Below are 22,767 nucleotides of genomic sequence, written 5' to 3'. Positions count from 1 at the left end.
CCACTTAAAGGTTAGGGAAAAATCTAGTTATCATTTTCTAAAGCAAACAACAAACAACAGGAAAATTAGCATCAAGCAAACATTAGAATCATACAACCTCAATTTAAAATAATTTAATCCTCAATTTTTTTAATACATTTAATTTCTAAACATAACCACAAACAAAAGAAAATGCCTTGTTATGCTATACTGGGAGAACAGTCTAACCAAATTATTTTTTTATAGGAGCTTTTTTTTTTTTGTCCTCCCAGCTTACGTAATATTTCCTGCTCTACTCACAACCAGAGAAAAAGATTAAAATACCTATATTTCTGTCTAGCAACAATGGCTTACCAATATTATCTTAAAACATTCACTACTATAATTTTGAATAAAATGAAACACAAGTTATACACGTCAGGGATCCTTGCATCAAAGGCAAAAAGAAATATGTAACAATTATCAAATTTAAAAAACATATATATACTTACACTAATGTCATTAAGAACATTAGATGCCTGTTCATGCTTTAGATTTCCTTTAATGACATGGCATGATAACTCATAAAGAGCTTGCTGGAAATCTGTCAAACATAAAAGAAAGAGTATAATGACACAGTCTCTTGAACATGAAAGGTAGACTCTCTAGGGGAAGATCTACGTATTTCCTACTTCTCGGAATTATTATAAACATCAATAATGATTAAGAAAACTATACTTCTAATGCTTCTCTCTAGCAGACTTTTTCCTTTTATTTTCACAAAAACAATACTTAGAGTAGAAAAAAGTTAACCTTGACTCCACTACTATAACATAACTACTGCTTGAGCACTTCCTTGCAATCTTTTTCTATATGTCTACATATTTTACATACTTGCATTAATAGTTTACATCATTTGGCATTCTGATTACCTGACAAACATTTCTAAAAGCATTTTCTCGTGCTACCAAAGTCTACGAAATTATTTTTAATGAGTGCATAGAACTCTAGCAAGTGAATATAAACTAACCATTCTTCTCGCCAGGAGATTCACAGATTTTTCTAACTATATTCAGATTATAGTCAATTCAATCGCAGGGCTACACTGACAACAGATAAGGAATAGCAGTAAATATAAAATTTAATTTTACCCATATCCTACTGTCAGAGAAATTTCTCCCCAAAATCTCATTTTCTCCTCTATTTCCATCAGAATTCAAACTAAAATACATTCAGCCCTCTGTATCCATAGGTTCTGCATCCACAGATATGGAGGGCTGACTTTAGTCACTGTACAATGCCATTTTATATAAGGGACTTGAGGATCCTCAGATTTTGGTATCAGAGGGGGCTCCTGGAACCAATCCCCTGCAGATACTAAGGGATGATCGTAGTTACATATGTACATACACACATAAAACATCAGTCCTATGAGAACTGTCAACCACATGTACAGTAGTCTCATTCACTATTAATCAGCATAGCCCCCCTTTCCTGGAGAAGGAATTTGAGGAGGGGGGAGGAGTTAATGGTCAGGTGAACACCTCCTTTCAGCCACCTTTTTCTTTAGTCCCATACACTAAAATCTTTATCTCCTTCCTCTCATTAAAAGTAGGAAAACAAGTAGCTCTAAAAACATTAATGTAAAATAAAGTCAATTTATAATCCACTTTTGAAATAAATCAAAAAATCTTTCAGGGCAATATAACAAGTTAAGAAATCAAATATCTGGGAGTTCCCTGGTGTTCTAGTGGTTAGGATTCGGTGATTTCACTGCTGTGGCCGGGGTTCAATCCCTGGTCGGGGAACTGAGATCCTGTAAGCTGTGCAGCACGGCCAAAAAATAAAAAGTTAAAAGAGAAATCAAATATTTAAAAATCTTCTCCTTTGGTCTACTACTAGCCACAAAAAAGGAACATAACAGAAATCAAAACGTTTATCAATCCCCCTTTAAACAATGAAAATAGTATTTTACAATGAAGTAAATTCGTCCATTAAATTATTCACAAAAGAAATACAGCCAGATTATCCCAATTCCTTATGAAGAATCCATTAAATATATTCTACCTTTTTCACAAATATGCCTTCATTATGCTTATAGTAAACTATATAAAAACTAAAATGCAAAGGAAAAATTTCTGTTAGTACGGTAGGAATATGAGGTCAATTTCATGCTTTCAATTTCCATTAATAAAATGCTTTTATAACGAATAATAGCCATTTGAAGTTATCCAGTTAACTAAGATTTTTTAAAAAGCAATCACTCTTAGAAGCACAAAACAGCTGAGCATCATAAACTAAATTCCCGTAAGAATATGGGCTCACAGGGGCTGAGGGAATTCTAATCTTAATCAAAGGAGATTAAAGTAGAGAACAAATGGCCCAGGTCATCTTGCTGACACTAAGTGACATAAAAACAATCACAATGTAATCCACAAAGTAGCAAAGACAGTCCCCAATTCACATGTTATTTAAATGCCCATTTAAGTGGCTAGCCCTGCAAAATCCACAAAGCCCTGCAAAATCTACACTAAAGCTGAAAAAGCCCTGCAAAATCTACACTAAAGCTGAAAAACTTTACATTTACAATGGGGAGGAAAACTTACAACCCTTATAATTACACAGAAAAGAATAAATGCTAACGTTTCAGAAAAAGCAGCTTTAAGAACAGCCACAAGTAAAAGGGACTTCTAGACATTCTTTGTGGAATTTGAACATTTTAGACACTAGTTCTTGGTTATGTCGAATATCACTAAGACTACTCATGTTTATCAGCCATCCTTACAACGTTATTTTATGGGGGTGTGGGAAAGAGACTTATAAAAAGAACAAGGAGAAGCAGCGTGTGCAAGGGAAACTGCCTGCCTGAAATGAAATCAATTTGAGGGAGAGGCACAAAGGGAAAAAAGGGCACAAGGAACACTACCCAAACTCAATCCTCCTGAGATAGACGAAGGAAATTCTGAAGAAACAACATTCAATTCCCTGCATGGACTACCCACTGGGGCCCTCAGACCAAAGCTTGATTGTTGGCAGATATCAGCCAAAGAGTGTTATGCACTGAGGAAGTAGGCAAGGGCTCATATTAAGGTAATATTTAATTTCTGATAAAAGTAAACTTATCTACAGAAAATTATCTCATATTTTTTTTATTTAAAATAGAATATTGACTATAAATTATTTTTCCAGATTTGAAAAAAAAATGTTATGGGTTCTATCCCCAATGAAAGCTACACATGAAAATGCTTTAAACTTACTGGGCATTACTGCTTTTGTTTTTGCCCCTCCTTTTCTAAATCCATATACCTAACTTTATTTATTTTTTTTATTTTTTATTTTTTTGCGTTATGCGGGCCTCTCACTGTTGCAGCCTCTCCCGTTGCGGAGCACAGGCTCCGGACGCACAGGCTCAGCAGCCATGGCTCATGGGCCCAGCCGCTCCGCGGCATGTGGGATCTTCCCAGACCGGGGCATGAACCTGTGTCCCCTGCATCGGCAGGCGGACTCTCAACCGCTGCGCCACCAGGGAAGCCCCATATACCTAATTTTAAATTAATGAAAGTTAAATAGCAAGTCCTTTAAAATTAACATAACTAAAAATTTACACCCTGTTTAATAACATTTTACTTAATATACCATATTTGTGATACGCAGTAGTAAACAACTCTGTTCCTTTTAATGTTTTCCATGACACTACCTTTAACAAGATCCCCAGATACCACCTAAACATAACCAGCTTTAGTAAAAACACTGAACCTCAGTTTCTGGAAGTTTCCTAGTGCCAAAAAGATCAGAATAGTTTTTTTTTTCCGTGCTAGCTCTTCTCTTCTGTTTATGATTGATACCTTGCCTGTATAAGTTTTACTACAGCTAGCCACTGCTGAAATGTAGGTAAATATACCATGTTACAATTATAAAAGCCAAGCAACGTTATATGACTATTATGCAGGTCAAAAGACAACCATATGAAGAGATATATAGTCTTACTATAACTATAGTTTTAATCTCAATTCTAATATATTCATATAAAAGCTTTATATAATGTGAATATCTTAGACCTTTTGCTTTTATTCATAAAATTTAATGGAAAACAGGATATTTATTAATTTTGACCAAGCCAAAAATAATAGCTATGATACTTTATTTATTTTTTTTTTGGGCTGCGTTGGGTCTTTGTTGCAGCGCGCAGGCTTTCTCTAGCTGTGGCGAGAGGGGGCTACTCTTCATGGGGGTGCACGGGCTTCTCATTGTGGTGGCTTCTCTTGTTGCAGAGCACAGGCTCTAGGCATGCAGGCTTCAGTAGCTACAGCAAGCAGGCTCAGTAGTTGCAGCACATGGGCCCTAGATTGCGCAGGCTTCAGTAGTGGCACGTGGGCTCAGTAGTTGTGGTGCACAGGTGATAGGGTGCGCGGGCTTCAGTAGTTGTGGCTCGCGGGCTCTAGAGTGCAGGCTCAGTAGTTGTGGCGCACGGGCTTAGTTGCTCCATGGCATGTGGGATCTTCCCGGACCAGGGATCAAACCCATGCCCCCTGCATTGGCAGGAGGATTCTTAACCACTGTGCCACCAGGGAAGTCCTATGATACTTTTAAAAGTCTTACCTCTAGAAGTTGAACTATCATGGCTTTTATTTTCACTGAGGATCCGGCATAAATGCAAACTAGAATAAAACAAATAATCTGTATTAATTTCTAATCCTAACATAGATAATCCTTATAGAGCAAATTATATCAACTAAAAATATCTGGAAATGTATCAGATATTTTTAAATCTATTAGTTTATAATTTAAATAAACCTATAAACCCTAATTGGTCAGAACTGGAGGATGCTAGTGAATCAAGTCATTATTTTGAAAACTGGTAAATAAAAGAATGAAAATCAAGCACTTATTCTGCCTTTTGTATATGAACGAATAGTTAATAAGAAATGCCTCTGTTAGTATTTCAGCTAACAAACAAAGGAATGGTAGAATTAGAACAGCACCATTTTAAGGTCCCTAATAAATTAAAGGATCTAGGCATCTATTAATGGCTGTTCACATCACAAAAGACAATCAGATATTATGTGCCTCCTGATCCTGATATACAAGAATACACCACCACCTATGAAGTTGTCTTTAAAGGGGGGGGGCAATAACTTAAATTCAAACTGTGAGAAACTCTATAGGACAATGGCCCAGTCTCTTCAACAAATATATTACAAGGGAAAATAAAAGATGGTGCGGGATCCTTAGGGTGAAAAAGGCTTAAGAGATGTATCGATCACAGTGTATGGCTCCTTATTTGGATCCTGTTTCAAACAAATATTTTAAAAATTAACATTTATGAGTCAACTGGAATATTTTATAACTTTTTAAATGATAGATGCTGAAATATCTACACATGAAATATTTACTTCAAAAGTATGGGAAAATGGGTAGGGTTATAGATGAAACAAGACTGGTTAGCAGTTGATAAATATTTAAGTTGGTTGATGATTTCATTGGGGAGCTATTATATCTACTTTCTCATCTGAGACTTTTTTCCTATAACAAAGTTTAAAAACAAAAAGTTGAAATTTTTTCATAAAATTAAAAAAAATACTTGTTGTATGGTAAATATTTCTTCACTAATTTAAATACAGCAAAGGATAGATATACAGTATACAGTGAAAAGAGGTATGTTTAATTGGAATTCCAGAAAGAAGAGAGAACAGGGCAAAAGCAGTATTTGAAGAAATAATAGCTAAGAATTCAGTTTTCCAGAACTGAAGTGAAATCCGTATCTGGTTATATCAATAGTAAAACTACAGAAAACCAAAGACAAAATCATTTAAGCACCTGAGGAAAAAAAGGCAATTATTACCTTCATGACTTCTCAACAAGAACACTTGATAGCTGGAAGATACATTCAAGGTGCTAAAACAAAGTACCTGTCAACCTAAAATTCTATACCCAAAAAACACAGTTCCAAGAAAAGACAAAATAAGGACTGAACTTCAGACTAATAAAAATTGAGTTCACATACTAAAAGAAATGCTTGAGGACATTCTTCAGGCGGGATAAAAATGATCCCAGAAAGAACCTTAGAGTTGCAGCAAGAAATGAGGGAAAAAAGTGCTAAGTATATAGGTAATTCTAATTTAATATTAACTGAATAATAATAATAGTGACTTATGGTATTTAAACATGTGTAGTATTAAATATAGAGAGATAGATATATAAATGGAAAAACACTGAAATACATCAAGGCTAACGTGGGTTTATCCCAAATACACAAAGTTGGTTCAAATTAACTCACCACATTAAACTGACTTTTAAAATAACACAATAATTCAGGAATAGGTTCTATTCCTAATTTTCTAAAAGTTCTTTTATGCATAAAAGACATTTGACAAAATTCAACTTCCATTCACTATTTTTTAAAAAGACTTTTAGAAAATCAGGAATAAAAAAAAACTTATAATTTGATAAAGTAGCAGTTCTGATAGTGTGGTTCACAAACCCCTGATCCCCAAGACACTTTCTAGAGCTCTGTAAGCTCAAAACTATATTCATAATAATACTAAGACTTCATTTCCCTTCTTTTGCTGTAATGACATTTGCCCTAATAATTCAAAAGCAAAGGAAGGTTAAGACGGTTAGCACCTTAACATTTATCAAGGCAGTAGCACCAAACTGTCTCATTGAATTCTTCATTATCAAGAAATCAAAGGAAAGAATATAGCCAGTCTCATGTAAGATGTCACCAAACTGTTTCATTATATATTTCATGACCATTCACAAACAAAAGCCAGTTTCACTTAAGAATGTCCTTGATAGGAGTGACCTCAGCAAGATGGCAAAATAGGAAGCCCCAGGCCTTCCTTCCTCCCATAGAAACACAACTCAACTATACACATATCCAATTCCCTTTACGAGAAATTCAGAAACCAGTTAAGAGGCTCCTGCATCCCAGGCGAGGACTAAACCAGCTGCATCAAAGCTCGTAGGAAAACACAACACACTCTTTCACCATAGTCCCTCCTCCTGGCACACCACCACACAACTGGGAGGAAATTCCCAATTCCCAAATTCTCCCTGAGGAGGGAAAGAGGAGACTGGACTATATATACCTCTAACATTCTGATTGGTTGGGGGGGGGGAGTGGGCAACAGCTTGGCAGTCTCTCCCTCAACGGAGAAAAAAGAGTGTCCAATAGCCCAGCCTTTGGGGAGGGGGGACTGCCTGAGAGACTGGTTTCTGTCTAGCCTGACTTAGGGCACTGATGGCACCCAGCATACTCTAGCTGCCTGGGAGCCACTAAGAACAAAAAGAGCTGGGTGCTGTGCTGCTGCTTCACAGGACCCATGGTACAACAGATGGACACCAGAGAATGCAAGAGAGTGCCAGTTTCCGGAAAAAAAGAAACTGGAAAATCCCTCTCATCTGGAATCTACACATGAGTCCAGAGAAGACATATCCAGAGAAAAAAATTGAGAGGCCCCCAGAATCTATAGCCAAGCTGATTGGTAAAGGCCTTCCCCTGTACTAAAGCAGTCCATAAAGACTGGGATAAGAGTGTTTTTTCAAATGCAAGGATACCAACACAAATTACAAAGAACATAAAGAAACAGGTAAAATGGCCCAATACAAGAAACAAAATTAGTCTCCAGAAACTGATCCTAAAGAATTGGAGTCATATGAATTATCTGACAAAGAATTTAAAATAACCATCATAAAAATGCTCAATGAGCTCAGGAAAATGATGCATGAACAAAATGAGAATTTTAACAAAAGGACAGAAAATTTTAAAAGAACCAAATTTTGGAGCTAAAGAATGTAACAACTAAACTGAAAAAGTCACTAGAGAGCATTATGGATAATTCAAGAGCATTATGGATAGTCATATACAAAAGAATGAAATTGGACACTTCTTACATCATATACAAAAATCAACTCAAAATAGATCAAATACATAAAAATAAGACCTGAAACTGTAAAACTCCTAGGAAAAAACACAGGGGGAAAGCCTCATGACATTGGTCTTGGCAATGATTTCTTGGATATGACACCAAAAGCACAATGAAAGCAAAAACAGACAAGTGGGACATCAAACTAAAACTTGTGTGCGCAGCAAAGAAACAATGAACAGAATGAAAAGGCAGGGGACTACCCTGGTGGGCCAGTGGTTAAGACTCCATGCTTCCACTGCAGGGGGCATGGGTTCCAACCCTGGTCAAGGAACTAGGACCCTGCGTGCCACACGGTGCGGCCAAAAAAAAAAAAATGAAAAGGCAACCTACAAAATGGAAAAAAAAAATGTTTGCAAACCAGCCATGTATCTGATAAGGGGCTAATATCCAAAATATTTAAGAAACGTCTACATCTCAATAGCAAGAAAAAAAATCTGATTTAAAAATGAGCAAAGAATTTGAATAGACATTTTTCCAAAGAAGACATACCAATGGCCAATAGGTGTATTAAAAGATGCTCAACATCACTTATCATCAGAGAAATGCAAATCAAAACCATAATAAGGCATCACCTCACACTTGTAAGGGTGGTCATTATTAAAAAACCCCAAACAAACAAACAAAAAAACCCAGAAATGACATCTGATAAAGGACTATTATCCAAAATATACGAATAACACTTAAAACTCAACAATAAGAAAACAAACAACCCAATTTAAACATGAGCAAAGACCTTAACTGACACCTCATCAAAGAGGATATACAGATGGCAAATAAGCATATGAAAAGATGTTCCACATCATATATCATCAGGGACATGGAAATTTAAACAATGAGATACCACTACACACCCATCAGAATGGCCAAAATCTGGAACACTGCCAACGACAGATGCTGGTGAGGATGTGGTGCAACGTAACTCTCAATCATCACTGGTGGGAATGAAAAATGGTACAGCCACACTGGAACACAGTTTGGTGGTTTCTTACAAAATTAAACATACTCTTACCTTACAATCCAGCAATCCCACTCTCCTTGACATTTACCCAAAGGAGGTGAAAACTTATGTCCACACAAAAACCTGCACATGGATTTATAGCAGCTTTATTCATGACTGCCAAAACTTGGAAGAAACCAGGATATACTTCAGTAGGTGAATGGATACATAAATTGGTACACTGACCCCATAGAATATTATTCAGCACTAAACAGAAATGAGCTATCAAGACATGAAAAGACATGGAGAAACCTTAAATGAACGCTAATAAGTCAAAGAAGCCAATCTGAAAAAACTACATAGTATATGTTTCCAACTAAATGTCATTCTGGAAAAGGCAAAACTATGGAGACAGTAAAAAGTTCAATGGTTGCCAGGGGTTAGGAGGAAGGATGAATAGGCAGAGCACAGAGGATTTTTAGGGCAGTAAAAATACTCTGATACTATAATGATGGATACACATCATTACACCTTTGTCCAAATGCATAGAATGTACAACACCAAGAGTGAACACAGAGGTAAACTTTGAATTTGGGGCAATTATGATGTATCAATGTAGGTTCATCAGTTGTAACAAATGTAACACTCTGGTGGGGGATGTTGATAATGGGGAGGCTGTGCATGTGCGGGGGCAGGGGGTAAGGGAAATTTCTGTAACCTCCTCTCAATTTTTCTGTGAACCTTAAAACACCTGTTTAAAAAAATTAATTCTTTAAAAACCAACAGAAAATAAGTGTTAGGGAGGATATGAAGAAACTGGAAACCCTGTGCACTGTTGGTGGGAATGTAAAATGGTAAACAGTACGGAAGTTCCTCAAAAAATTAAAAATAGAACTATCATACAATCTAGCAATCCCACTTCCAGGTATTTACTCATAAGAGTTGAAAAGAGGATATCAAAGAGGTATTTGCACTCCCATGTTCACTGCAGCATTATTCACAATAGCCAAGAGATAGAAACAACCTAAATGTCCATCAACAGATGAATACATAAAGAAAACATGGTGTATACATACAATGGAACATTACTCAGGCACAAAGAAATCCTGTCATATACAACATGGATGAGCCCTGAAGATAGTATGCTAAGTAAATCAGTCACAGAAGGATAAATATGGCATGATTTTACTTATATGAGGTATCTAAAGTAATCAAGCTCATAGAAGCAAAAAGTAGAATTTCGGTGGTTGCCAGTGGCTGGGGGAAAGAGAAATGGGAACTTGCTGTTTAATGGGTATAAAACTTCAGTCAAGCAAGATGAAAAAGATCTAAAGATCTGTTGTACTACACTGTGCTCATCGTTAACAATACTGTACTGTACACTTTAAAATGTGTTAAGATTTATCTGATGTTATGTGTTTGTATCTACAATAAAGAAAATGTCCTTAATGAAGTAGTGAAAATTAATTTTAATAAATCCTAGCCCTGAGAACATGCCTTTTTTAAAAATACATATTTTTAATATTCTATGTGACAAATTGGAAAGTATACATAAAACATTTCTGTCACACACCAAAATACCATGGTTGTCTCCAGGAAAATCACCTATACGACTGTTTGAATTCTGAGCTGAACTAGCTGCTTTTTCACAGAACACCATTTTTACTTGAAAGAAATGACAAACTGTAGTTATTCGGATTTGGGTCTTTGGCAGGCATTTTCTCAAAAATGAACCAAGAGAGCCAGTCACTTCAAGAAAAACAACTGAGAGTATTTGTTGCCAGTGAGAAAATGTAAGGTTTCAAACAAAAATTAGAATTTTGGAAAACTTTTATCTGGCACCATGGACTTGGCTAGTTCCCAATTCATAAAAACTTTCCCGATAAGTTCAGTGATGATACTAAAGAATGTGGGGGGTTTTTATATTATACAATGTATTGTGTCAATATTTGGAAGTGCTGCATCATTCAGTGAACCAATATTTTCCAAATGACCAATGCATGATGTTGCAAAATAATGCATGGGTAAAAGACAGATTCCAAGTAAAAGAGAGACAATTGGATTTCAATTTAACAAAGTACAAAAAGTACACTGATATGGTTTTGGATTTGGCATTGCAACAAACCATTAACAAACTACCACCTGACAAATTTTGACATGATATCAAAGAATATCTACAATTATCTGAAAAGGTTACTAAAATTCTCCTCCTTTTGCCAACTATTTATGTGTGAGGCTGAACTTTCTTCATATACGTCAACCACAACAATATACTGCAACCCCTACTTCACAGCACACATAAAAATCAACTCCAGTTAGATAAGACTTAAAAAGGGAGAGCAAAATAATGTTTCCAGAAAATCATAGGATAAGTTCATTAACCTGAAAATGGAGAGAAACTAGTAAACCCAAAAAAGTACTAATCAAAAAGTAGAAGATTGATAAATTTAACTACATTAAAATGAACAACTTCTGCTCATCAAAAGTCACCACCATAAGAGTGGAAGTACAAGCCTAAGAATAACAAAAGATATTTGCCACACATACAATGTAACCCACAAAGGGGACAAATACAGACTACAGAAAGAACTCCCACAAATCAATGAAAGAAGTGCAAACAATCCAACAGAAAAATGGGGAAAAGATATAAAGAGGCATTTCACAAAAAACCAGAAATCCAAATGGCCAATAACACAGAAAAAGACGCCTATGCTACTACAAATGAACGCATATGCAAAACAAACAGACTCACAGATATAGAAAACAAACTGTGGTTACCAAAGGGGAGAGGGACGGGGGGCGAGGGGAGGGGGAGACAATTTAGGAGTATGGGATTAACAGATACAAACTAATACGTATAAAATAGATAAGCAACAATGATATACTGTATAGCACAGGGAATTATAGCCATTACCTCATAATAACCTGTAATGGAGTATAATCTGCAAAAATACTGAATCACTATGCTGTACCCCCAAAACTAATATAATATTGTAAATAAACTACACTTCAATTTTAAAAATTGGGAAAAATGCCTATGAAAATATGAGCCCCAAGAAAATAACATTAGATACATATTATATTGACCAAAAATTTACAGTCTGACAATATTAAATGTTAGCCAGGATGTGAAGGTGAACTCTCATACACTGCTGGTGGGAGTATATTTTAAAATAGTTTGGCAGTATCTAGCAGAGCTAAAGTTAATCACAATCTAGAACCTAGCCACACATACAATGTATGTATTCTACAGTTCAGTATATATCCCACAAGAACACATGCTGTGTACACTAAGATACCTGTAGAAGAATGGTTCTATTGGCACTGTTGGTAACAGCCAAAAGCTCAAAACAACAAAATTGTTCATTGGTAGCCTAAGAGATAAATTGTGGTATAGTTATACAATGGAGTATCTTTTAACTATGAAAATCAAAGAACTGCAAATACTTGCAAAAATATGAATGATTCCTAAAGACATAATGTTGAGCAAAAGCAGCCAGATACAATAGAATACACCCTCTATGATTCCATTTATATGAAATTCAAGAAGAGCAAACTTAAACTTATTTGGGTAGCAAAACTGTAAATAAAAACTAGAGAAAGCCATAAATGTCAGTTACCACAGGGGAGATAAAGAGGGTGCAATCAGGAAGGGGGATTATGTTGACTAGAGCTGGATATGAGTTACATGGGTGTGCATCTTACAGTGATTCTTTAAGCTCTACATTTAGATTTTATGTACTTTTCTGTATTTTTTTAATTTCACATCTCAGAAAAAGAAATATTCTTATTACAAGCTGTACAAAGCTCTAACGAAAAAGAAGAGAACCAATGAATGCGCATGTTTCTCACTCTTTTATGTCTAGCAATGGTCTTTCCATAGTCAATAAAACAAGTAACTTTAAGACTTACAGAATATGCTTATATATCACATCTAAGGTGAAATATGATGCCACATGACAATCATCCACAGAGAGATTATCGACTTTGCAGATTATGCATGCCCTTGCAGTTCACCTCTCTGTGTCTTGATTATTTCAATACTTCTTCATCAGAATGAGCAGGGTACGGTTCAATAAACTTTTCCCAGTCAACAATTCATTTGTAGGTCTCACAAAATTATTTTCAAAACCAAAGAACAAAAATACCTTGCCACTGAAGAACAATTACTAAATTAAATCTGCATAGTTTGAAAATCTCATTTAGTTATTAGTTTTTAACCAATTCCTATTAAAAGAACAAAAAAAAACTTTTCAGAGAGCACCTTAGAAATGGTTAAATAAGCTGATTTAAGTTTGACCCCAAGTACTTTCAACTACTTCTGAGAACCAGATAGGCCTTCCAATGTGTTAAGACAGTGGGTAAGCTTTTAATTTCTCAAAATAAGTTAAACCTACCACAAACTTACCTCAGATAAAAAAAATCAATCTTCATTACATTAGGCAATACAAAAATATCTGCTTCAAGACTATCATCAGAGAATATAACCTAAAAATGTCTGATACTTAGCTCCTTTTTTGTTAAGAGTAAATATATAAGAAGGTGCATCAAGGCTGCTTCAATATTTGCTATGAAGTACTGAAACAATTCCCCCTTGTGGTTCTCACTGTCCCCAGAGGTTTGTTTTCCTTTAGAATGTAGTAGCAGGAAATACTGCATCTTTGACAGAAGAATGCAAGGGAAATCAAGTAACTCATCTTTCCCTTCGTACCCAGGCTACTGAAAAGCAAGGTCAAATATTCCTTCTTACAATGAATGTGTTTGCTTATTCACATTTTCAATAGCTTCATTTTCTATTTGTTTTAATAAGCTTAATGCAAATGTCTTTTGTTATAATCCTTCCAGTGGGGAGGGGGGAATGTCAGTGTTCCAAATCCCACTTAATCTAATGGTACAGTCATTGTTACATAATTTTTAAAAATCATTGAAATGTAATTTCATCTTGTCAGTCACAAGGCCACAAACATATTCATTAAAGGATGCAGATGATAATGTCATCATGAACTATTAATAAGCATCTCAAAGATTTGCTCAAATTGTGTAAGGAATCACTGATGGGTTATTATGATAAGGCAACTTACTTGTATAACAGATACTTTTATTTCCCTAGTATAAAACACTTCTGCCTTAGTTGTTGGAGGAAACTAAAAACAATCACTAAGAATTTTCCCCCAATCAGTAGATTTGTCCCAGCTCTTCCCCTAAGTAATTCACTAACAGAAGTATCCTTAAGTATCCTAAGTATCTTTAAGTATCCTTAAAGAAACAATTGTTTCTGAATGTTGGGTGTCTTACTACAGCTCTCATACAGTTTTAGTTCTCTACCCTAAATTTTAAAGGGAGGAAAACAAAACTACCTCCAACAGTTGCCCATTTTAATGTGGTTTTAAAAATAATCAAATATTCTGCCTCGGTACAAATTCAAATGATTATTTTAGTCCTTTAATAACCTCCAAATAATTGAGTTTACCATTTTTTCCACTTTTATAACAGTTTGGTGCTACTGTGGAGATGCTATCTCAGGCCCCTGAGAACAAAGAATATACTTTCTGTCAAATTCCTGTGAATCTTAAACTGAATAAAATGTCTTAAGTTCTTCCAAGAACTTAATGTTATTTTGCAAATACTCTTTAACATGAGTATTTGGCTTTCCGTCTTACTTGGTCCTATTTTCCAGTAAAAAAAAAACACAACACAACCTGCACTACTTGATTATGTTCAACATCTCAAAGTTGGCTCTACATATAAAAAATTGATGTCAATCTGTGCTTCAATTAATTTTTAAAAACAAAACAACAGAAAAGGCTGCATTTTGTTAAGCAAGTGCTACCTCTATTATCATTGATAGAAGAGAGACATAACCCACAAAAACGAATATTGGGACATGTAGTTTTATATTGAAAGATGCATTTAAGAAAATGAAAATATGCACTTATGAGGAGGAAAGGGAACAGGAAATCTTAAAAAAGACAACAGAAGTTCCTGCTCACAAGTACATTAATAGCACTCACACTACCTTAACTAAAGAATAATTTTTCTAGCAAACAAAGAAAGCAGTAGCCTGGAAAAATGTTCTGATACTGCTATAACATTTTCTGAAGAATGAATTTCTCTTACCAGGGAAATAAGACCAAGACTTATGAACACAGGTCAAATGAGAAAACAAATGCCAAATGAAAAGTAAGACATAAAGAAATGGTTTCAGATAAAGCTTCAGCTGAACTTAGAGCACCTTTTGAAGGAAAAAAAAGACTTAAATACTAACACTGAAGTTTCTTAGAATTATTATTTGCTATAAACTCCCTCCTCCAACTTCCCTCCAAAAAATTCAGGACAGACAACATTTAATGAACATCCAAATGTACTTCCATAAGTTCTGGAATATGTCATCTAGTAGCAGAAGAAGAAAAAGAATGGCACCAAAACATTTGGCGATTAAATTTTAAAACTTTATTTTAACTACCAGTAATTAATAAGGTAACACCCAACAAAAATTTCTAATTGATGTATAATTTTTTTAAAAGAAAGAATTAAGTTCTTTAAACAGACAAATAGATGATATTCAACAAATACAAGTATTTCAAAATTAAACTAAGTATTGACATGAGGCTAACATCTTCAGATTAAGAGCTTGGAATATAAATCCTCCATTAAGGTTGCTTGTGACACAAAGAAATGCTGAGCTCACTGTGTTAATCATGCCTACTAAAAACAAAATTCTCCCCTGGATCTACCAGTACATGCAAGTTTATTAGCTTAATCGTGGCAAACCCTATGCTAATATGAAATCATCAAGAAACTAGAGCTCTAATTCCAAAATTAAAGTGATTAAATCCGTATCTTGCATATGTCGCAGAATTTCAAAGAGTTTGTATTAAGATGTGAAACTCTGAAGAGCAGATCTAAGTGTTACTGGAAAGGACAATTATGTTTTGGTAGTCCTCCTCTGTCCTTTTGCTATCTCTTGGAAAAGATCATTTTAAGAATTCTGTAATTTACCATGAAAAACATAATCAGTATCTCTGGAAACAACAGATTAGCTAAGTATGTGATGGACCATTCAGATAGGCAAAATACAGTTTTTCTTTTCTCCCTAGTTACTTAACAAAATTTATTCTTCAAAGCCAAGACTTTCCATCTTAATAGACAGTTGCTTTTCATGAGGCACAATTAAGAATTTGCCCTCTCAAAGTTATAAAATATCCCATACATTGCATATGTTCACTATGCTGCTGAAGTTGACTACAATTCCCAGAATACAGACTTACACTGCTGAGACAGACAAGAAATGAACTAATACCTCATGAAACATATCATGCAGTTTTTTAAAAAGGTAACTTTCAGTCAAGTTAAAGCTCATCTGCTAATTTATCTCATTAAAAAGGAAAAATCCACCCAAGATATAATTTTAAATACTGGTCATACCTTAAAAGCCAAATATATAAATGGATTCATTAATAATTTGGTGGCACATTTTTTTTAACATTTCCAGCTGCTGGTTTATATTTTAAGAAGCTGTTTTTCAGACAAAAGAAAGGATTTTTTGTAATATATTTATAATACCATTTTTTCTAATAAAATGAAAATGCTAACTCTATCTTTAGCAAGATACAAAAATTCCAAAGTTAGACTATATGCAACAAAGTTTTCAAAGAGGGAAAAGAGGTCCAGTAAATGAAGACTAAGCACTGGATGGTGATTTGTTTGACTATTTCATACAACTAACAACTATTTACACTATTTCATTATTGTCACACAACTCTCTTCATGTAACAGAACAGAGTTATAAAACTGACTAAACTGATCTGGATCTACTATAGTTCAAACTACATTCCACAAGCCATGCACTAACTACATAAACGTTAAGTCCTAATAGCAGTTTTGAAGCAGCTCTTCAAACACAGAAATTATGATGGGTAGCATGGATCATGTAAATATACATAAAGTGAATCCAAAATTCCATTTTGACTAGGTATTTCGACTTCCTACATGACTTTTTCTCCAACCACTGCCAGTCAGAAGCCAAGCAGAATTTCCTACCCTGAATACCACTCATTCTAAGGTGGGAGTCATAGTAAAACTGTCAAAAACAGTTAGCTAGAAGGAGGAAGCTGAGCAATCTACAGATGACAGTCCCTAAATAACTGTTGGCTTTAAAAGTAAACAAAACAACAATGAACTGATTTATCCGTTTTGGGGGGTTATCCTAATCGAATATAGATGAAAATGATGGTTTGGTTTGGTAACTTCCCATCCTGCCTTCCTTGCACACAAGAGACTTAATAGCTATTTGTTAACTAGCAAGTACAAGGATTTGGAAAATGTTCCTAACAGTTAAAAATGAATGCTTATCAAACAGACTTCTCTGGCAGTTAACAAAATAAGCTCTCTAAGCATATGCTAGAAAGGCTATGGGGGGTGGGGGAAGGACGGGGACGGGAGGGTTGAACCAAAAGAAAACGTGAGACAGTCCCCACTCTTCAAGGGTCTCTCAATTCGTTAGAGTACAAGAGTATACATGAAAGAGTCAGAGACTAATTAATTGCTAACCTGAGTGGTACAGACTTTAAGTGCAAGAGCTGTCCAAAGAAGTTTAAATATCTAAAGATTGGAATAATAATATTACTTTTAATAGCTATCACTTGAGTACTTACTATAAGGCAAGTGCTTTACAGGCGTTATTTAGTCTTCACAACAATGCTTTGAGTACTTATTATTCCCAATTTACTCAAGGGGAAACGGTCAAAGTGGTTAAGGAACTTACCCAAGGTCACTCGGCTAGTTAAGTGGCTAAAACTGCCGCTTACCCAGGCAATCCAAGTCTAGCGCTCACACTAAGACTTCATAAGGCAGCGCGAGCGCGGCAGCGGGGTGGGGAGGGCCATATAGGCCGGCGCTATTACACGCGCAAGATCGGCCGACGCATTCCCCACGTTTCGTTCCAAGTAACGAAGTTTCAAAGATCCGTATCTCGCGCCAGCAACCGTAAACTGACTACGGGGATCGGCGCGCAACCACGGCAAAAACGGCTAACAGGAGTTAATCTAAGACGGGGCTGAGCTTTAATTAATAAAGCGATTCAGAGGAAAAAAATTGCAGTAAGTTATTTGTTTTAAAATCTGGGGTTTGTTCCGCCGCTTAAGAGAATTTTCCCCCCGAGACAGGGAGAGCTGAAATTCGGGGCAAGGAAACCGCGGTTATAGCAAATTACTGTTTTCTGTATTACTGAAAGGAAAAAAAAAAAAAAACCCAAGTTTTGGGTCTACAGGAAACGCGTTATTCTAGGTACACGAGAACCTTGGAGAGTTGCCAAAATTAGTTGCAGTCCCAGGACAAAATGGGGTTTAGGAACATTTAATGACGAAAGTTGATTCCAACCCGAAACGGCTCTAAGGTGAAAAGACGGAGCAAAGAAATGCCGGTAGGTCTTCGGGGAAAGCGGCAATCCTTGCTACACTTCGCCCACGGGCAGCGGCGCCGCGCGAGGCCGGGACAGTCCGAGAGACAGCTCCCGGAGAGGACGAGAGGTGCCAAGCGGGGTTCTTCCCGAAGCCCCGGGCTTCGCGGCGGCGGGCGGAGAGGAGGGGAGGGAGTCCGGGACGGTTCGGACTTCGGGCAGAGGAGGCGCCGGGCTCCAAACTGCGGAGTCGAACGGGTGCAGAGTAAAGAAATGGGACAGACTGAAACTCCGAACCCTCCCGGCGCGGCCCCGTGAAGAGAAAGGAGCCAAGTGAGCTCAAGCGATGAGGGGGACAAAAAGAGACGGAACGAAAGCGCAGGGACCCGTAGGGACAAAACGAGAGTTCCGCTAAGAGGCTAAAAAAGACAAGCTCCGGCGGGCAGCGGGGCTTTCTGGGAAGCCGGGGAAGGCAGGAGGTCGGCGGCGACTACCAGCACCTCTCATCCCCGAGTTCGAAACTCCTAGACAACCATCCACACCCGCCACCCGGATGGGGGAGGGGACACCTCTTCCCCACCACCACCTCCCCACAAATATGAGAGCAAGGCTGACGCCCGAGCCCAGCCCGGCCGTGCGCCCGCCTCCAGCCCGGACACTCACAATTCGCCTCTCCCTGATTTCTCCCAGTTCTTTATCCACTCTACGGGAACCAAGACAGTCGCGGCCGCCATCTTCCCCTCACTAGTAGCAGAAACCCGGATGTGTAGCACGCGAGCGAGGGGTCAAAGGGGAGCACCGCCCACGAGGAATGCCGGGAGTCGCGAGTTCGGTTTTCGATTTCCCGCCCCACTTTCCACCCCACCCTGCGGAAGGCCGAGGCCCTGTTGCCAACCAGGTGGCTGGGACCCGTGGGTCCCATCGCAGAGTGACTACGCTGGCCGGGCCCTCTGCAAACCTTGCCCCCCCTTCCCTTTAGAACAGGAAAAATGCCATCCCCAGGCCAACTCGTAGCCTTTATCTTCTTCCGTAGCATCTACTCCAGACCGCTAATTCAAAATTGTGTTTTTTAAAGCACCTAATATGTGCTAGACACTGGGGACAGAGAAATAATAAGCCATGATGCCTACCCTCAACGAGCTCAGTCCGTGGGGAAGACAAACATATAAACAGATCAATTACAATACACCCCGCTGAGATCAAAGAAATTGGGGAAGAGGCAGCCGATTACTGTGTGCTAGGCATTCTGCTAATCCGAAGGATACAATCTTACGAGAAAGATAAATCGGCCCTGGGAAACGCTTGCAACCATCAGGGCTGACAGCTACTGTGTCTGCGGCTGTCATTGTAACCTTAGGCAAAACTAGGGGGCGCAAGTATGAAGAGAAACGAGTTGTTTACACTACATAGTCTGAAAGTATCTCCCGACGAGATAACTTCGTATTTCAAAGGGCGAAATAGAAACTTTACAGTCGGAAAACATGGCCGACACCCTCCTAACTCTGATGAATATAAGCATCCTTATGTATTAAACAAATAGGCGTCATATGCCTCCTGATGAGGTGCTAAGAAAAACACTAACCAATTTTGTAGTATTCATCATGCCAAAATTCGCATAACCTGAATTTAATCACGAGGGAACATCAGACAAGCCCATATTAAGGGACAGTCTACAAAATTACTGGCTTGCACTCTTCAAAATCATCAAGGTCACTAAAGACAAAGAGAGATTGAGGAACTCTTCCAGATTAATGAAAACAACAGAACAACTGATCCCCAGCCAGAAAAAAAAAAATTTTTTTATTTTGCTGAAAAGGGCATTCTTGGGACAGTTGACCAAATTTGAATATCTGTAGATTAAGTAATAATATTGTATCAATGTTAATTTCTTGAGTTTAATACTCGTTTTGTGGTTATGTGAAAGTCCTTATTTAAGAAAATATGAAGTATTTAGAGATAATGGTGAACCATGTTGCAACTTTAAAATATTTCAGAAAAAAACGATAGGATGATGAGGCAAATGTAAAATATTAACATTTTAGGAATCTGGGTGAAGGACTGACAGATTCTCTGTTCTATTTGTGCAACTTTTCAAAATGAAGAGGTTTTAAAAATACATGTTTGGCTGAAAATTTAGAAAATACAGACAAATGAAATGAAGAAATCCTACCACACATATATTAATGTATGAACTTTAGAACTAATATCTAAATTTGGCAAGTTTTACCAAATGGACCAGGTTTATTTGCATTGAAAAACTGTTCAGGGGATAGGCTGTATTTAGAATCAGTTGGGGAAAATGCTACATTGTTTATGATTGTTTTTCATCAGCTATATCTAGTCTAATGTCCTGTCTGATTCTGAAATTCTAAAGCCACCCATTAGAAAATATACACCGTTCAGTTTCAGTGACATCTCAAAAAAAATCTTTTGCCACTTCAAGGAGGTTCAGAGATATGAGTTCCCTCTGATCTTTTCATTTTTCTTATTATGAAATATTTTTAAAGTGAACAGAATGGTATAGCGAATCTTCATTGTACCATCATCCTCCCTAAAGAGTTTGAAATCATTGTTACAGGATGGCCTCTGTGATACAAGAAGAACTATCCTGATGCTTATGTATACTTCACTGTATAATCTACAGCAGTGAGCACTATCCACATTTGGGATCAGATAATTCTTTGCAGAAGGCAGGGGGAATCCAGTGCACTGTAGGATGTTTAGCAACATCCCTGGCCTGGACCCACTAGATGTCGGTAGCACCTCCCACACCAGTTGTTACAACAGTATCTCCAGACATTGCTAAATGTCTCCTGGAGTGTAAAATAGCCCCCTGTTGAGAGCTAGTGAGCTATAATATTCTGCTGTATTGTGGCTTACCTTGCCACTGTATCACAGTGATTTCTTCTTCCAAACACTGAACTGTGTGCAGTATGCATGCTACTCAGTATGCCACAAATGTGGTATGACCTGACTGCAGTGATGCCCTTTGAGGCCTTGCTCTTCCCCTCTCCCAGAGCCTGCAGAACTATTTTTACATGGTATGATAACTCCTTTAGGAATTGCTCACAGCTAATTGCTTTTTGCTCCATAAGATTGCAAAGCTATCATATCTTTCGCATCCTTGTTGGCTTGCCTTTTCTTTGCTATCAGCATCTGGTATTGTCTCAGCAGCTGGGGGTACTGTTCCCTGATGATTTCACTGGCTCACAGGTACCAAAGGACTAGGTACTGAGGTCTGTGGTGAAGGCTAGGGATTGGGTAGTTTCAATATTGACAGCCCGATGCATGGAGTGATTGGTTGATTCTAGGTAATTGTAAGGTCAAGCAATCTTTTTATTATCTCAGTGACAACAGATAATGGGACCAAGAAGGAAGCACATAATAGCAAAACAAGACAAAATAAATAAAATAAATAATGAATGCGAAAGCCGTACATTTTGTGGGACTGTCCCGTGAATGCTGAGTATTGGTAATGGGTTTTTATTAACCAAAGACTTAGTTATGTTAAATATACATATTAAATTTCTACGATAACCACTACAAATATATAAGGATATTATATATCTTCCAAACTATCTGAGGGGGAAAAAAATTGAAAGAGAAAGAGGAAAAAAATCAATCCCAAAAAGGCAAGAAAGGTAGGGAAATTTTTTGGAAAAGTGGAACAGAGAGAATAGAGGAAGAAGTTTAAACCTACCAATTTAAATTTAAATATATCAAAAATTGCATAAAATGTAAATGAACTAAATGCTCCAGTTAAAAGTAAAGATTATCAGTCTGGGTTTAAAGAAGGCTAGCTATTTTTAAGAGACATCTCTAAAACACAGGGACACAGAAAGTTTGAAAGTAAAAACAATGGGGAAAATACACCAGGCAAATACTAAGATCAACAAAAATTAAGCTGTTATAGCTAGATTAATATCAGGCAAACTAGACTTTACGGGAGGAAAAAATTACCAAATTTAAAGACGGTTACCATATATTGATAAAAATTTCAATTCACCAAGAAAATGTAACCATTCTAATCTTGAATGTAATCAACCACTTTGAAATATATGAAGCATATAACAGAACTACAAAGAGAAATAGACAAATCCACTACCACAGTGAGTCTTTAATTCATCTCTCCTAGATATTGATAGATGAAACAGACAAAAAAGAATCTGTAAAGATGTAGAAAATTTGAACATCAAATGAACAAGTTTGATCTAGTAGATATACATAGAACGCTGTACCTAGCAACTGGAAAATAAATATCCTTTATAATAACACATGAATGGGGCACCATGTACAGATTGCACACTGATCAAAAGCACCTAGCCAGAGGGACAAGTGGGGATCAAAAATTTATCCCATGCTCCACTTGCCAGACCACATGCTCAGGTGTGCTGCTGTATCTACCTGGAAGAAAGGGCACAGTTTCCTAATTCACATAAAGGCAATGTGTCATCGAGTGGTGGTCCAGCACATGGAACATTTATGAAAGTTAAACATATACTAGATTTAAAAAAGCAAATGACAACAAATTTTAAATAATTCGT

The 22,767-nt window shown here is 36.9% G+C and overlaps 1 protein-coding gene across 2 annotated transcripts in view; it reads right to left on the bottom strand.

The window, feature by feature from the left end:
* Positions 1-18,957, bottom strand: part of THOC2 (THO complex subunit 2) — a 103,320-nt gene extending 84,363 nt beyond the window's left edge. For both annotated transcript variants that reach the window (XM_060137394.1, XM_060137395.1), the window contains exons 1-3: positions 18,887-18,957; positions 4,558-4,616; positions 471-562 (exon numbers count right to left, since the gene is read on the bottom strand). In XM_060137394.1, the coding sequence (XP_059993377.1) occupies positions 471-562; positions 4,558-4,616; positions 18,887-18,957 (222 nt within the window). The remainder of the gene's footprint in view (positions 1-470; positions 563-4,557; positions 4,617-18,886) is intronic.
* Positions 18,958-22,767: the final 3,810 nt, after the last annotated feature.

This window comes from Lagenorhynchus albirostris, chromosome X (assembly GCF_949774975.1).
Source record: "Lagenorhynchus albirostris chromosome X, mLagAlb1.1, whole genome shotgun sequence".
Taxonomy (NCBI): Eukaryota; Metazoa; Chordata; class Mammalia; order Artiodactyla; family Delphinidae; genus Lagenorhynchus; species Lagenorhynchus albirostris.
Note: the sequence above shows the minus strand (reverse complement) of the source record. Positions and strands in the feature narration are given on the sequence as shown.